Source organism: Planococcus citri, chromosome 5 (assembly GCF_950023065.1).
Source record: "Planococcus citri chromosome 5, ihPlaCitr1.1, whole genome shotgun sequence".
In the NCBI taxonomy this organism is placed as follows: Eukaryota; Metazoa; Arthropoda; class Insecta; order Hemiptera; family Pseudococcidae; genus Planococcus; species Planococcus citri.
This window is the reverse complement of record NC_088681.1, coordinates 71,431,573-71,446,811: the sequence shown is the minus strand read 5'-3', so window position 1 is coordinate 71,446,811 and position 15,239 is coordinate 71,431,573. Positions and strand designations below refer to the sequence as shown.

At 36.0% G+C, this 15,239-nt stretch overlaps 2 protein-coding genes across 6 annotated transcripts in view; one reads left to right on the top strand and one right to left on the bottom strand.

Moving 5' to 3' along the window:
- LOC135849400 (monocarboxylate transporter 10) overlaps nt 1–15,239 on the top strand; it is a 229,820-nt gene that overhangs the window by 22,966 nt on the left and 191,615 nt on the right. The gene's annotated exons all lie outside the window — the stretch shown is intronic.
- Nucleotides 3,982–14,408, bottom strand: LOC135849397 (glutamate receptor ionotropic, kainate 2-like). Its single transcript, XM_065369801.1, has 17 exons — nt 14,136–14,408; nt 12,672–12,848; nt 12,362–12,546; nt 12,064–12,227; nt 11,785–11,926; nt 11,514–11,696; nt 10,898–11,053; nt 8,076–8,294; nt 7,645–7,848; nt 7,449–7,533; nt 7,187–7,325; nt 6,961–7,098; nt 6,639–6,837; nt 5,726–5,957; nt 5,471–5,583; nt 4,785–4,931; nt 3,982–4,686 (listed from the first exon to the last, which is right to left on the bottom strand). The coding sequence occupies exons 1-17, from the start codon at nt 14,221–14,223 to the stop codon at nt 4,570–4,572; spliced, it is 2,688 nt and encodes an 895-aa protein (XP_065225873.1). The 5' UTR covers nt 14,224–14,408; the 3' UTR covers nt 3,982–4,569.

The window sequence follows — 15,239 nt, the reverse complement described above, 5'->3', positions numbered from 1 at the left end:
TTGTGTTCGTACATATCTGTAAAGACATATACTGTACAAGCGAATGTGTGCACAAATCTGATTGCATAGTCGTAGGATACGTATAATTACGCGTATATTCGAGGGTTGTCGTATTTCTAACTGCACGCGTTTGACTGCATTCGTGCATTGCAAAAATCCAATTGCTGCAACGCTGTTGGCGGTGCTTTTTACGACATTCTCGCAGTAAAACTCGCGCCATTTCTTCATTTTTGATCAGATTATGTCTATTATCGTAAAAGATGATATTTTTTTAAAAAAGGAATACCTTAAACGCGGGGTTCATTTTCATCGATATCGTTGACTTTAACCCCGAAGCGAAAGAACTATGTAGGAGTGCGAGGATTTCCATCGTCGACTACGACAATTTCATGTTATTGGCTCGTATTTGCGTCACCAAGTTTATCGTAAACGGAAATCCCGAATATCAAATTCTCGAAGGTAATTATAAATGTTGAAAAAAATTCTAAACAAATGCGAAAATTTTACTCTCGAATGAATCAAATTCAGGGCTTAGATAGTCTACTTGTTGTCGTAAAATATGTTATATGCACTTTTGATTGATATTTATCAAGTTAATGTACCTGCCCCAAAGTCACCCATTCTATTCATGTCCAATTGTCCAATGAAATGACCGTGACGATATAATGATACGAGTATTTAGAAAACAAATTTACCATAAGTGTCATTTTCTTTTCTCGATAACCGACGAACAAATAATTTCTCACTGTAAAAATCTCCGCAAACGAATCGAATAATGGCCGCGTAAACGCGTATTATGTCTCTTTAGGGACCACTTACGCGACAATAAAATTTGCGATCGCACAGAGCGAAACGAGAAAACACTCGAGTTTTCCTCCTTGCACCGTCACCATCGGGCTGCCCTTTTACAACATTATCGAAAAATTTCGATTCCTTTGCGGGATCATTTAAGAAACAGATGAGGAGAAAACAAATTTCCCTATAAAACCGAACGCCAAAATTATGCAGCCTAACTTGAAAAACAAAAAAAATTGTGACTCGTAGATATAGAAGCGCATTTATTGTACAATATTGTAATTTTCTCTTCAAATTTATAACGATTTCGTTTTTGGAAATGAAAATTTTCTCACAGCCAGCCAAACTTGAATTTTCGAACGAAAATTGCAATCCTGGCGAGGGGGAGAGGTGGTTGGCGACTGCTTTCAGCCTTTCGTTTAATAGGTAAGGTACGTTGTCGTTTGTTATTGTTTGTTTTTCTATTGAAGAAAAATACGAAAAATGACCGATATGTAGCGTGTTTCCAATGCTCACGTGTGTACTGTGTAGTTACTAGTTAGCCCTGTACGAGTTATAGATGACAAAAGTTGTTTTAAGCGTACGTGGGATTTTCGACATTTGTTGAAATTGAACAATGATGTACTTACCTAACCTTACTGTTGTACTCATTACCAATACACTAATACGGTATAGGTCCACCTTGTTGTTCAAATTTTGAGAACCTTCTCTATTCCAAATAGATAAGTACACGTGTGGTTCTTTGGTTTGAAATTTGACGCAGAGTTTTCCCGGTTTTGTTCTCGACGCGACGCTGGCTTACAGGTTTGGATCAAAGTTGAAATTTGTTTAGAATTCGCATAACTCGAGTAGGTAGTCTTTCCATATGCGCAAATTTTATTCACCAAATCGCCCAAATTAGAATAAAACTTATTATTTACGTATTTCGCGGAGAATTTCCTCTATTTAGTAAGCAGACGAAGTAGATATCTGTCGCGCTCGAAATGTAAAAAGCGACGCAATCCGCAAACAGTTAATAAAAAACCCTTTCATTATTCTCTTGTTAACAGTCGTGATGGAATACATACTCGTATCGTATACAAAATGTAGATGCTTTACTACTCGTATGTACGCGTGTTATATGAACTATCAAGTGTGGTGGATTAACAAATCAAATGGGATATGTAAATCTTTACCCCCAATAAATCTTTTCACTCCTTTCACTTTTATCGCGTCTGAGAATCATTTAAAGATGTTATTTATCATTCGATAGTAAAGTATCAAATTGAATGTCAGAGGCATACATTTTACGCCTTTTGTTTTGTTTTTGGTTGCAATAATATATTCTCATTATTTATACGCGATGACGAGCACATTATTTGATTCTATACAACGCGACGTCAAGATGTTCCGTTGTTATTGTTGCAAATAAAGTCGGATGTCGCGTCCTTTTTTTAAAAATGCTGTAAATGCGCTCATTTTGGAACGTTTAATTTAGGAATCTCCGAATAGTCGAATGATTTTTTATATTTTTTGCTTCCTCGTGATTGAGAAAACATCTATACTTAAAGAGTGATCGAGTTTGCCAAGAAGGGAATTTTTCGATGTGCGCCATCAACTTGAACTGGAACTAGATTTTTGGAAAGAATATGGTTTGAATCCCCTATATTGAAAATTTCAGAGAGTTGTCAGCATTATTTTTTTGATTTTTGATAATTATTTGAAAATGAAAAATTCGACCATTTTTGGCGAGTTCTGGTTTGTTTGTTTGTTTGGTGTTTTTTTTTTTTACGAAAAAATTGATACAAATTAATCCTGAAAATGAAATTGACTCTCGGAGAGGCGAGAATGGAATTCCACAATTTCTAGGCGTTTTGGAGCCTTCAGCACGATTTTCGACTTTTCCAGAATTTTGAAACTTGTTTAAAAGAGGTGGAAATGAATTTGGGCAGCTAAAAATCGAATTGTGTCTCCAGTCCACTATTCTGGACCTGTTTGAGGAACTTTTACGACGTTAGATACGTTTTATTATTTTTTTAATTTTTTTTTTTTTTACCAGTAAGTAGTTATGTAGATTTAACAATACGAGTAGCTATCTAACTAATTCTTAAGAGGGCATGGAAATTAATTTGAGTTTCTAATAATCGAGTTAGATTCAAAATGTTGGCTGCATTTTGTTTAAATTCAACCCCCCCTCTCCCCCATTAAGCCATTAATCGGTTCAAATGTGGATGAACTCTTTGAGCCGGTTGAGAAAAAGAGGCGACTTTGTTTTAAGCTGCCCGAATTCGTTTCCGTTACCTTCTAGTGATATGGAAAATCTTGTCGGAGGCTCCAAAATTGCTCGAAATTTTAAATTCTGAAAGACAAGTGGAGGTTCGATCCACATAGGTACCCTACTAATAAATCGTTCCCTTAATTTGTTGACATTACCCCGCAACGGCCGGGCCGTAACTTTGGTTCGAATCCTCTCTTCAACTTCCAACCCCATAAAAAGTCAGATACGACCCGTCCTGAAGCCTGCCTTGCGTTATTAGTGACATGACGTGATGAATCAGCACAGCTGATTAACATAGGATTACATTCTTGTTTCGCAAACTATCCGAATTTCAAACCAGAACATTTTTCTCGCTACGACGACGATTACTGTACGGAATCAATCGAAAAAAAGTTTAACTGAAAAAATGTAGGTGCAAGGGCGCGTTCACCCCCAAACCTACTCGTATGTGGGCTTGACGACGAGCATCGTTATTGCAAAGAGTTGACGCGTGACGAACAATTTATGGATAGGTAGTTTTATTAATTTGATAAACGATCGGTAGTATTTATTAGCGATAACAGCGAAAAACAGGGTGGAAAATTCGTGTTATATTGTGTCAGCGAGTAAACGATATTTCATTAATATTCGAAGGCAGACTGTCTGCCTGTGTTATATGTACTATAAGGTCGTGCCAAACTATACACAGGCTAGGCTAGGCTACAAATTAATATCACTATACGTTGCGTTGCGTTGCGCTGCTTGCGCGGGCAACATCCAATTATAATTCTGCTTGAGATTTGTCCCCTTCATATAATATATTCAAAGTAATCACTTTCTATTCACCGCCGATACGTGCGACCGTATTCTCTCGAAATTAAACGTCATATGCCAAATGTGTACCGGGTCACCATTGCCATATCGCAGCGACAATAATAGGTAGGTACGGATAGGTAACGACGGTGTAATAACAATAAATACGTAAATACTAAATACATTACGAAAAATATCCTACGTGTACTCGAATGAAAATATTTATCTACATACAACGAATGACTGACTAGAAAAATTTGATGAACTTGTTGACAAGATCCGGGTGAACGATGCGACCTATCCTGAAAGTAATTTCTGTACTCCAATGCAAAAAGGATAGAAGTCCATATATATATAGATTTTGCAAAATAAAGTTCCCATGCTCATCGTTCGGCCCACGATAATAGTAGAGGAACAACTGCGGTATTTGGGGAAGATCATTCCGAGCACTGTAGCATTATTTGGGGCAGAGGAATTCGCTTTTGAAAAAAGTGTTGCGCAAAATTAAGAAATGGACTTCTATCCTTTTTGCTTTGGAGTACAGATTTGCACCAGAACAAGATCTCGGCACAATGCGCACACTTCTTGGACTGTAATCTGTACTACCTCGATCGACCGCCCCCCCCCTCAATAGTGCACAAAAATACAAAAGAAGGCGTGAAAATAGAACACTTTCAGTTTTGAAAATTCAATCACAAAAAAACGTAGAAACTCGGCGCTAATAACTAATAAGTTATTTCTGGGTTGTTGTTGGAATCCTCTTCACTTCCGATGTGCTTAACCGTTCCTCGACATCTCAAAAAGAATTTAAGTTCGGATTTCAATCTTTCTTTCATGGAAATCTGTAAGAACATACGCGTGAGTTTGAATGTACGAGTACGAGTACCTAGACCTACGTACTTTGTGGTAATGGAAGCGTTAAATCAAGGCGTATACTTACACCTTCTTCTTTGGAAACCGACCACACGTAGAATAGCTGTTCAAAAACTGCTATTACCATAGCTAGTAAGACTCCTGTGCCCAGTACGATGAAAACACCACCCAAGTTTGGCAGACCTAGTGTTTCTGCTTCATCCGGCTCGTCTTTCTACAACATTGTAAAGTCGCATTTATGTAATGAGGAAGCGAAAGAACTTTTGATAGTACAGGTACAAGCAGCGGAGCTGAGCCTGAGGTGCCCTTGTAGGAAGGAGAGATGTAGGCATTTTGGAAAAAAGTCGCGGTTTATTTGTTCTAGCATCCCTGGAAGGGGGTATTGTATTTTAGATTACGAGTACGTACAGTAGTGCCAATTTTCTGACTGGTTATTGTTAATTTAAAATTCAAAAATCGAAGAAGATGGCCAAAATTGGCATCACTGTTTTCTTACAAAATATTTCACCAGTGGCGCTAGAATGGAAAAATCACAACTTTTTTGCGAAAATGCCCTCTCTTTAAGGATTCTCATCTCCCTTCTATGGGCACCTCCTGAGCTGAATTTTCCTCCGAGTGAAAGACGTTCAACTTATTGAAGCGACGGTTTTTACTGAATTTGCTCAAAATACTCGAGATTTTTTTTTGTGATTCACCCTAATGTACTAGATTAGAGGTAACAAACAATCGAGTTGTAAAAACTTTACTACTCACCGCGCACGCTGTGGCGTACTTTTCTTTCCACCATTTGCGTTTTAGATCGTTAAGTGTGCCTTCTTCTTGCATTTTCAAAATACTTTGACTGAATAAGCCCAAATACCACGAATCTAGATCGAGATGGAAAATACATAGGTAGCCGTGAGTAGGATTTTATCCGCATCGTTTGGTTTGTTATAATTATGTGTAGTACTATGTGTGTCTGTGTTCAGAAACAAGGTAAAATATGTACATGTATGGTCGTATGCGAACCTTTCTTCATGGCGATTCCGTAACCTTTACTGTCGATAGGTTTTCCGACCTGCGTTAACGTACAGTGCCTTTCCATCTCATATTCTATTTGCGACGACTCCATTAAGAAGGCGTACTTTCTGTTGACATCTTCTGCTCTCAGAACTCCCTCTTCAGCATTTTTAGTTATAACTCGATCAGCATTATCTTTCATGTGTTGATACATTTTTTGGTAGAGATCATTCGATGATGTCTGTTGAAACAGAACATACCGACATTCTACATTATCATAAAACTAGGATCAGGTACCAACGAGTGCCGGGTTAGTGGAAGGCCGTACGTTTTGTGTTTGGAAAAACGAGTCAGAGAGAGAGAGAGAGACGATACTCCGGTCAGTGGAATGCTGTAAAAGCGTTTGTTTTTCCGCGCTTTTACATTTACCAGAACAAAACAATTCAAAATTGAAAAAAAAATAAGAAAAACCTCGTGATTTTTAATGATTTTTTTTTTTGAATCGTTATTAATTTTGAATTTTTGCTCGTCATTTCTTATTGAAATTTTTCAGGAATATTTTGGATTTGTTTTCTGTGGGTGATGGTCTTTCGAATGAATTAAATTCACGGAGACTTTAAAACAGTCCTTGGTGAAAAGCTGTAATATCTACATTTGGTTCTCTTTATCTATGTACCTATCTGAACTATGAAAGATTTTTTCTTAAAATCTGTTCGTAACCCCTTCAATTTGCAAGTTGGCCGAAAAAATTACGAAAATATAGGAAGATTTTATTCTTCATCGAATGTACTCATTCTTTCGATCAAAAATGAATTTACGTCGACTTAGATTTTTCCTAAATGTAATTCGAATACGCGTACCTTCCAATTTTAAACGTAAACAACCTCTGTCATATCCAAATCTAAATGACGAACTCACCTACCATGAAAAAAGTTTCTGTTGCGCCGTTTTTCATCAATCCATACTCGACTTCTGGATTCTCATAGAGCTCTTTTACGTTGGTGAAATCTTCGCTGGGCGTTTCAATGGTTAAAAAGGCTGCCAAATTAGCCGTATAGCAAGCGACCATAATTAAAGTGAAAAACCACCATACTCCGGCCGCCATGCGAGTTGAAACTGATCTATGGAATGTGATTAGGTGATTACAATTATATACCCACAGGCGAGTGCTTGCGCCTTTCCTCAGACAATTTCAAGGGTAAAGAATGAAGATCGGTTATTTATACAAAATTATACATACGTACACTGGAGCAATTTCAGAACCTTGCTGCATAAGTGCTCCTATGGTAAACCAAAATGAATTGCTCAATGTGAACTGGTTTTCTAATTCGTCCGGATCATCGATACATGGGAAAGGATTTCTCCATTCGTAAGGACTGATTCTAAAAAATTGAACGGAACATTAATTATGTAGGTACTAGGTAGTTGTGAGAGGAAAAAAAAACATAATTACTCGATGCATTTACCTACCTGCCCATAATGAAAAATAGCACCGATACGGTAACGTAGGCAGTAACCACTAGAATCCATACTTCGGTGTTAAATGGCGACAAAAACGAGAAAAATCCGGGTGACTGGTTCTGAGGTTTTTTATACAAAATCGCAATACCTTCGGAAAATTAGTTTTAGCGTCGATTTGTCGTAAAGTAGGTAAGGTACTCGTTCGTAGGTAATATTTAGTATTTACCAACGAATCAAATGAATAAGTACAATGTACATATTATTTGCTAACCTAAATCCATGAATGGTGAGGTGATATCGACAGCTTCTTCTCGTTCTCGATTAATTGTTATATCAGCGCATGCTAAATCAGCTTGCTGAAATCGATACGATTTGATGAAATATTATGCGTTCGATTGTTCATACAAGTACATATCTTCCTTCGGAAATAAAATCAAAATAGAATAATTTCATTAAAATCATCTTACCCCCCTTTGTATGAATCCGATCATTCCATTCCATGTTCCATTTTTGTTGGTACCGCTTTTGCCCTCCGGATCGATTTTTAGATCAACAGTAAAGTTATCGTTCATTTTACTAATTTCAGCAATGAGATCAATGCAGAAACCTTCGTATTGATCATTTCCAGTCAGCGTTTGGTATGATTTTTTCCGCATCGCGTATGGTGAATTCTGCGCTTGTAATTTCAAATCAAATGTTGAATCATACTATACAGTATACATCGAGTTGGGTACCTACTACCTCTTTTACATAATACTCGTATAGGAGTATGTAGCCGTGTCTCGCAATCAGCTGGGGGTGAGTTATTACTAGTATACTAGGTGTGTAATGTGTATGGCCTACCTTTAGTCAGCTGATTTAATATACGTACTTAGATATTTGAAAACAGTGCATTTACCAGCGCTAAAACAAGTCTGAATGTTTTGTTTTTCAACGAGTAACTGGTTTCATTAATCGTGGGAGCTTCTGCTCTTTCCATACGTATTACATCAGTTGTACTCCACTTTCCGACCTTGACGATACCGCTTTCCGATAATTCGACAATGTCAACGCTGAACTCGCTTCTGAAACCTTCATAGTCAAACTTTATTTCGCCTGTCAAACCGGAAAATTTACTCTGAAAAGCAAAAATTGATAAAATTCAACGGCGCTATTGCGTGTGAAATGTGAATAATGAGAATTTCGACGACGGACTCGCGGTTCCCACATTAATGCTCTGTGAAAAGTGACGCGATCGTCTTCAAGGCGTCAATAGATGTGTTCTTTTACCGACTTTGCCGGAAACGGAAAAGTATTACCGACTTTGCCGGAAACGGAAAAGTATTACCGACTTTGCCGGAAACGGAAAAGTAAGGTATTGTATTTGTCATGATGGTTGAGGAATTGGGTGGGGGTGGGTTTTCTTGAGGTTTTGGAGTGTGCTGATCACGATAAGACATATGGCGCAAAACGAGATAAGTTTATATATATATTTATTTATTTATATATTTATATATAAGTTTATATATCAATTTATGTATAAATTTGTGTCACGCTGAACTCAAAAGCTCCGAACTTTAAGTGGAAACTGATGATGGCAAAATATTGCTTTGATACTGAACTAGAGAAATTTTTAATTTGGTCGAAATCGATTCAGCCGTTTACGAGATATGAACGTTTAAGTGTGTTTCAACGTTATGGATAAGCAGAAATTTGTGTAAACCCTTATATCTCGCAAACGGCTCACCCCCAACAAACAGATGGGGTGGTTAGGGTGTGTAGGTTGCAGATTGGTACGCCGAAGGTCGGGTGTTCGAATCCCGCGCGAGTCAAGAGGAGAAAATTTTTTGTTGATTTTTTTGTTAATTTTTTTGTTAATTTTATCCGTCCAAAATTTTTTTGCCATAAAAAATCAAAATTTTTCAAAAATTTCTAGTGTAATTTTTGTTTTAACAAAAAACATTAAGTTTTTGGTAAATAGCCAGTAAATTTTGATAATTTTTTTTTTTTTTTGTTAATTAATAGTAATTTTTAGTAAATAAAATGATTAGTTATTTTTGGTGAATTACTCGTAATTAAAGTTGGTCGAAAATTTTGGTAAATTGCTTGGGTAATTTTTGGTAAATTGGTAAAAACCTTTGACAGTAAATTACTGGGGTAATTAAAATTCGGTAAAAAATTGGGAAATTAGTGAGGAAATGTCTCGTAAATTACTGAGGTGAATGTTGGTAAATTGCTGGGTTAATTTTTGGTAAAATGGAAAATTGGTAAATTAGTGGGTAATGTCTGGTAAATTACTGAGGTAAATGTTAGTAAATTGCTGGGGTAATTTTTGGTAAATTCGTAAATTTTGGTAAAGTCGTAAATTTTGGTAAATTAATAAATTTGGGTAAATTCGTAAATTTTGGTAAATTCGTAAATTTTGGTAAATCGGTAAATTTGGGTAAATCGGTAAATTTGGGTAAATCGGCAAATTTGGGTAAATAGGTAAATTTAGGTAAATTTTGGTAAATAGGTAAATTTTGGTAAATTGGTAAATTTTGGTAAATTGGTAAATTTTGGTAAAATGGTAAATTTTGGTAAAATGGTAAATTTTGGTAAATTGATAAATTTTGATAAATTCGTAAATTTTAGTGAATTGGTAAATTTTGGAAAATCGGTAAATTTTGGTAAATTGGTAAATTTTGGTAAATTGGTAAATTTTGGTAAATTGGTGAATTTTGGTAAATTGGTAAATGTTGGTAAATTGGTAAATGTTGGTAAATTGGTAAATTTCAGTAAATAGCTAAATTTCAATTCTGGATAAAAATTAAGCCATTAAAAACCTCTAAATTTTGGTAAATCGGTAAATTTAGGTAAATTGGTAAATTTTGGTAAATAGGTAAATTTTGGTAAATAGGTAAATTTTGGTAAATCGGTAAATTTTGGTAAATTGGTAAATTTTGGTAAATTGGTAAATTTTGGTAAATTGGTAAATTTTGGTAAATTGGTAAATTGGTAAATTTCGGTAAATAGGTAAATTTTGGTAAATAGGTAAATTTCAGTAAATACGTAAATTTCGGTAAATAGGTAAATTGGTAAATTTTGGTAAATTGGTAAATTTTGGTAAATAGCTAAATTTCGGTAAATTGGTAAATTTCGGTAATAATTTTGTTTTTTGTCAACAATTTTCCTGATATATTATTCCACTTGTAATATGACGGTTACGTCTTCATGAGTACGCTAATTATTATTTGAAAATCAATTTCATAAAAGTGTAATATGATGGCTACTTATGATTGACTATTTTATTTTGTCGATGTTTTCGACTTTAAGTATTCATTAAATCGGTAAATTTGGGTACTTCCGCGCATTTTGAAAAATTGGTAAATTTTTAAGTAATGTCTGGTAAATTACTGAGATAAATGTTGGTAAATTACTGGTGTATATTTAGAGCAAAGTCGGTTGATCTTGCGAACTGCGCAAGATGTTTTTTTACAATTTACACAGATTTTCGAGAATCTAGATTTTGAACGTTTTTTAAAATCTATTTTTTTCAACACTTTTGAGATTACATTTACCAATTTTTCTAATCCTCGAGCCTTCTTTTTCAAAGAAAAACCCCCAAATCCATTTTCAAAAGCTGCGACCCAAGCAGATTCTTATAGATTCTAAATCTGCCAAAATCCAGATTCTCAAAAATCTGTCAAAATCCGTGTAAAAAGAAGAACACATCTAATGCTGGTCGACTTATTTACTAACCAATTTCATGTACATCATGATAGAGTGACCGTGTGTCCAAGAATATTCAGCATTGTCGCATTCCATTGGTACTGGTCTTTTCGAATCTTCATCCAGTGACGCAGTTACTGCGTTTGCGTAAAGAAAAACAGCATCGTAAATCAACGCCGCTCCCAACTAAATTTCACACAACACAAATTACACCAAGTATTTTAGTCAAACCGATGACTGGAATAAGTTGATGAAGATAACCCCTTGAGACGCTAGGTAATTGAAAAATTTCATTTTTGAGAAGGAAGACTTCTAGGTGTTTTGAAAGGCAGAAGGGGTCGAGTTGAAGGTACAATATTAGGATAATGGAATGGCTATGAAATTATGGAAAGTTAACTGTTATCACTTCTGAAACAACTGGAACTGAAACCAACCAAATACAAAATTTTGGTGGGAAGTAAGTAAGTACAGAAAACTTAAATTAAATACGAAGACCTACAATCAATATGTATTATTCAAAATTTTCGTATTGTTTATTTTGGAAATCAGAATAGAAAAAATGTTTATTTTGAGCATTTACTCAAATTCCAAAATGATGATCCGTCAGATTCTTGTAGAGTCTCAAAGGGTTGATACAGTTACTAACTGAGAATGCTTCTGGGCGAATTTGTTCCAACTCTTCGTTCTTATAACTGAATTTATCTCTATTGTAAGCGTTCAAATCTTCGATAGTCTTAATAAAATTTTCGTCTTGCGGATCGAAGAACCGAATACCCGTTATATTGGCGCCGCCGTATTGATAGGGTTCCAGATCTAATGTGTGAAAGTCCTGTGTACAACATGCGTGTTTTTTACAAGAAACATAAGAAGACAGGAGACAGGAAACAGCGCAGAGCGCAGAAACCTAATCTTATTACCAGATTTGTTATGAGAAAACTATGATCCGATCCCATCATTCCGATTTGCTGAGCCTGTTTGAGAATTTCTGGTAACATTTCAATGTTACAGTCTAGAACGATATTACTCTCCTCGGATTCTTTGATTTCACGCAACAAAGGTCTACACAAAAGCCATAGGTAGGTAGAGGGTACGCATACTTACACGATTAGTCAAATTACGCACACTCCTACGGCTATCGCGAATAAATTTTCAAAAGTTAAACGATCGAACAGAGATGTTTGGCTGTTTATAAGTACCTGTAGCCGAGGATGTCGTCTGCAACGATACGTCTGAGTTTAACTGCGATGCTGGTATTAAATTCGTGTTCCAGTAACGGATTGATTCGAACTAGGCTATCGGTGTTTTCGTATAAAATCAAATAATGAGTCCATTCCCACTTTTCTACAATGGCGGGAAACACCTGGAAATTTTTTAATACATAAATTCTCAATCAAGCCGAACATATAAGTATACGAGTGAGATATCAGATATGATTGCGGAGCAGCTTTTCATTTCAGATGAGCAGTGATGAGCTCTTCCCACAGGTCCACTTACTTTGGCCAAGAAATAGGGATATGGATAAAGGTTGACTAAGCACGAACTGGTCCTCTGTTGCGGGTCCCATCTTGTTTGAACATGCGGTATTTCTCTGGCGTCGCAGATGGCTTGAACGATGTGATAAGAATCGCCATACTGCGGTCCGAATATACCAGCTACACCCAGCGACATAAGTTCGCACACTGAAAAATGAAAATGGCTGTTGATGTTTGTGATACGCATTATATCTACGATGATGTTCAAATGCAATTTACTCGTATTTATTTATAAGGTACAATTGTACCTATTACGTAAGCTATGCATGTACCTTTTTCATTAGCCACGGATGAATTGCGATCCGGAAAGTATCGTCTGGTGTGAACACTCAGCTCGACCCCATTACCACTGGACTTATACGATTCCGAAATCTGATGCGCAGCAAAATTAAACGCAAGCTCTTCCATATTACCAATATGATCTTCGCCCGTATCATTGAATAGACCTCCTTGTAGTGTAAATCGAAAAAAGAAAGAAACGCGAGTAAATCAGTCAGTTGTATAGAGATTGAGTGCGCACACTTATCATAAAGAAAGTACATATACATATTATATCGTATAATACACACAGTGGGCCACACACACCCCCCCCCCAATGGGGATAATTCGGATTCAACCCTCATCGATGTGCCATTTATGTCGATTAATATGTTTTCAAGGTCGTAGAATTCTAATCTGCACTTATTTTTTTTGTAAGGGTGGGGGTGATGCCTGAGGGGGTGGGAAAATTTCAAATTTTGCGTATATTATTGTGTAATATATCGATTAATATGTATTCGAGGTCGTAAAGTTTGAATTTGGAGTTATTTTTTTTGGTAGGGGTTGGAACTGAGGCGTGGAGAGGTAGAAAATTCCAAATTTTGCTCATATTATCGTTTAATATGCCGTTTGTCATGTTTTTGAGGTTGTTAATATCGTTGATTTGAAATAATCACTTTATATCTCAAATACATAGTGTATTTCAATCAAAATTGAATCGAGTATCTCATGTTTCGATCTTAAAATTGCGATATTTCCGCAATTGTGAAGAAAATTTATGTATTTTTAATAGAGAAATGAACTTGCACAGCAAATGTGCAATTACGTGCAAAAAATCGCTAAAACATAGTATACACCACTCCCAAATACACATCACTATGCAGAAGAGAACACGCGATGTTGCGCGATTATTTGAGTTTTGCTCCAAAATGTGTTCTGATTTTGTATAAAAAACTGTTAACTTTAAAAATCAGTGGTATCAGAAAACATCAAAAAGTAAATTTGGAATTTTTCACTTCCTCACCCCCACCCGTACCAAAAAACTAACTCGAGATTCGAACTCTACAACCTCGAAAACGTATCAATCAACATATTACACAATAATATGTACCCAAAATTTGAAATTCCCCCTCCCCACGTCTCACCCTCCACCTCTGCCAAAAAAATAACTCCAGATTCGAACTCTACGACCTCGAAAACATATTAATCGATATAAATTACACGATAATGAAAGCAAAATCTTAAATTTTCCCGTCTCCCATGCCTCACCTCCCACCCGTACAAAAAAAATATGTAAATATTCGAATTCTACGACCTCGAAAACATATTAATCGACACATTGTACATCAATGAGGGTTGAATCTGAATTATCACCGTTTTTTTGGGGGGGGGGGTCTGTGGCCCACTGTGAGACACAGGAATACGCGAACCTAGGTTCTGCCAATAGGTATCGATACATACAACACTGTTCTCCTTACCGATTAGAACTTCGCAATGGTATCCTTCCAATACGAATAGAAATGTAAAAATCCAAACTGACCGCATCGGGTTGAAATTAGCTTCCATTTTCACTCAACACATTTTTACAAACGAGATCACAGTAGTCGTAAGTCAGACTCGACACCAAGTTCTATGGAAAAGCATTACGTTTATCGCCAAAAAACGCCAACATCGTCGCACCATCCAGACAAAAAGTTTGAGGTAGAAATAAAAAAGACATACTTCGCTTCGCGTCGTGAATTCAAATTCATTTCGTATTAGTAGGTAGATAAACATGGGCTATAAGTAGTAGGTCGTCTATTTATATCTCAAATATTAGCTACTAGGTGTACGCAATGCATACGAGTACGTAGAACGTACGCCGTACAGCCATGAATCACGGTGAGCTACACAGTGCGTCGTTGTGTCGTTTTCATTCCACTAAAATTGAATTTATTATAGAATCAAAATTATCGAGCTTTTAGAAATCCCAATTTTTCATTTTTTCAACGTTAAAAATAGCGGAAATTGAAAATGAAGAAACTCGAAAAGTATCATTAAATCTAAAAACCTACATTTATTTTTAATTTTCTCATTTCTGAAGCCATCGCGACTTCTTATACCATTTTTTTCTTTTTGTCTCTCGAATTATCCGATGGGGCCAATTTGAGAACAGATCAAGTATACTCCATTTTTTTGTTAGAAAGGAGGAGAAAAGAGGGGGACACAATGAATTTTTACATGGTACAAATTTTTCAAAAACCTTAGATATTTTTCAATTTTTCAGACATCTCGAAGTTGCGGATTTTAATGCTACTCTCGTATGGGTATACATATTTACCGTGTATAATGAAATTTGAAGTAATTTGAACATTTGAACATCACGTTAGAAATAGACCTAATGTAGGTGATGATGAAACCAATTCCTCCATATCATGCAACCCTGCAAAACAGCGAAATTTCAATATGAACTAGGAAGTAGCCTTGAAATAATGATACATATTTAAGCGTATGCCCTCCTGTATTTTGTAATTTTATTATAGCAATCTGTTGAAAAATGAATTTTGTTTCTTTGTTTCAGGTGAGTACCTAATCAGACAAGA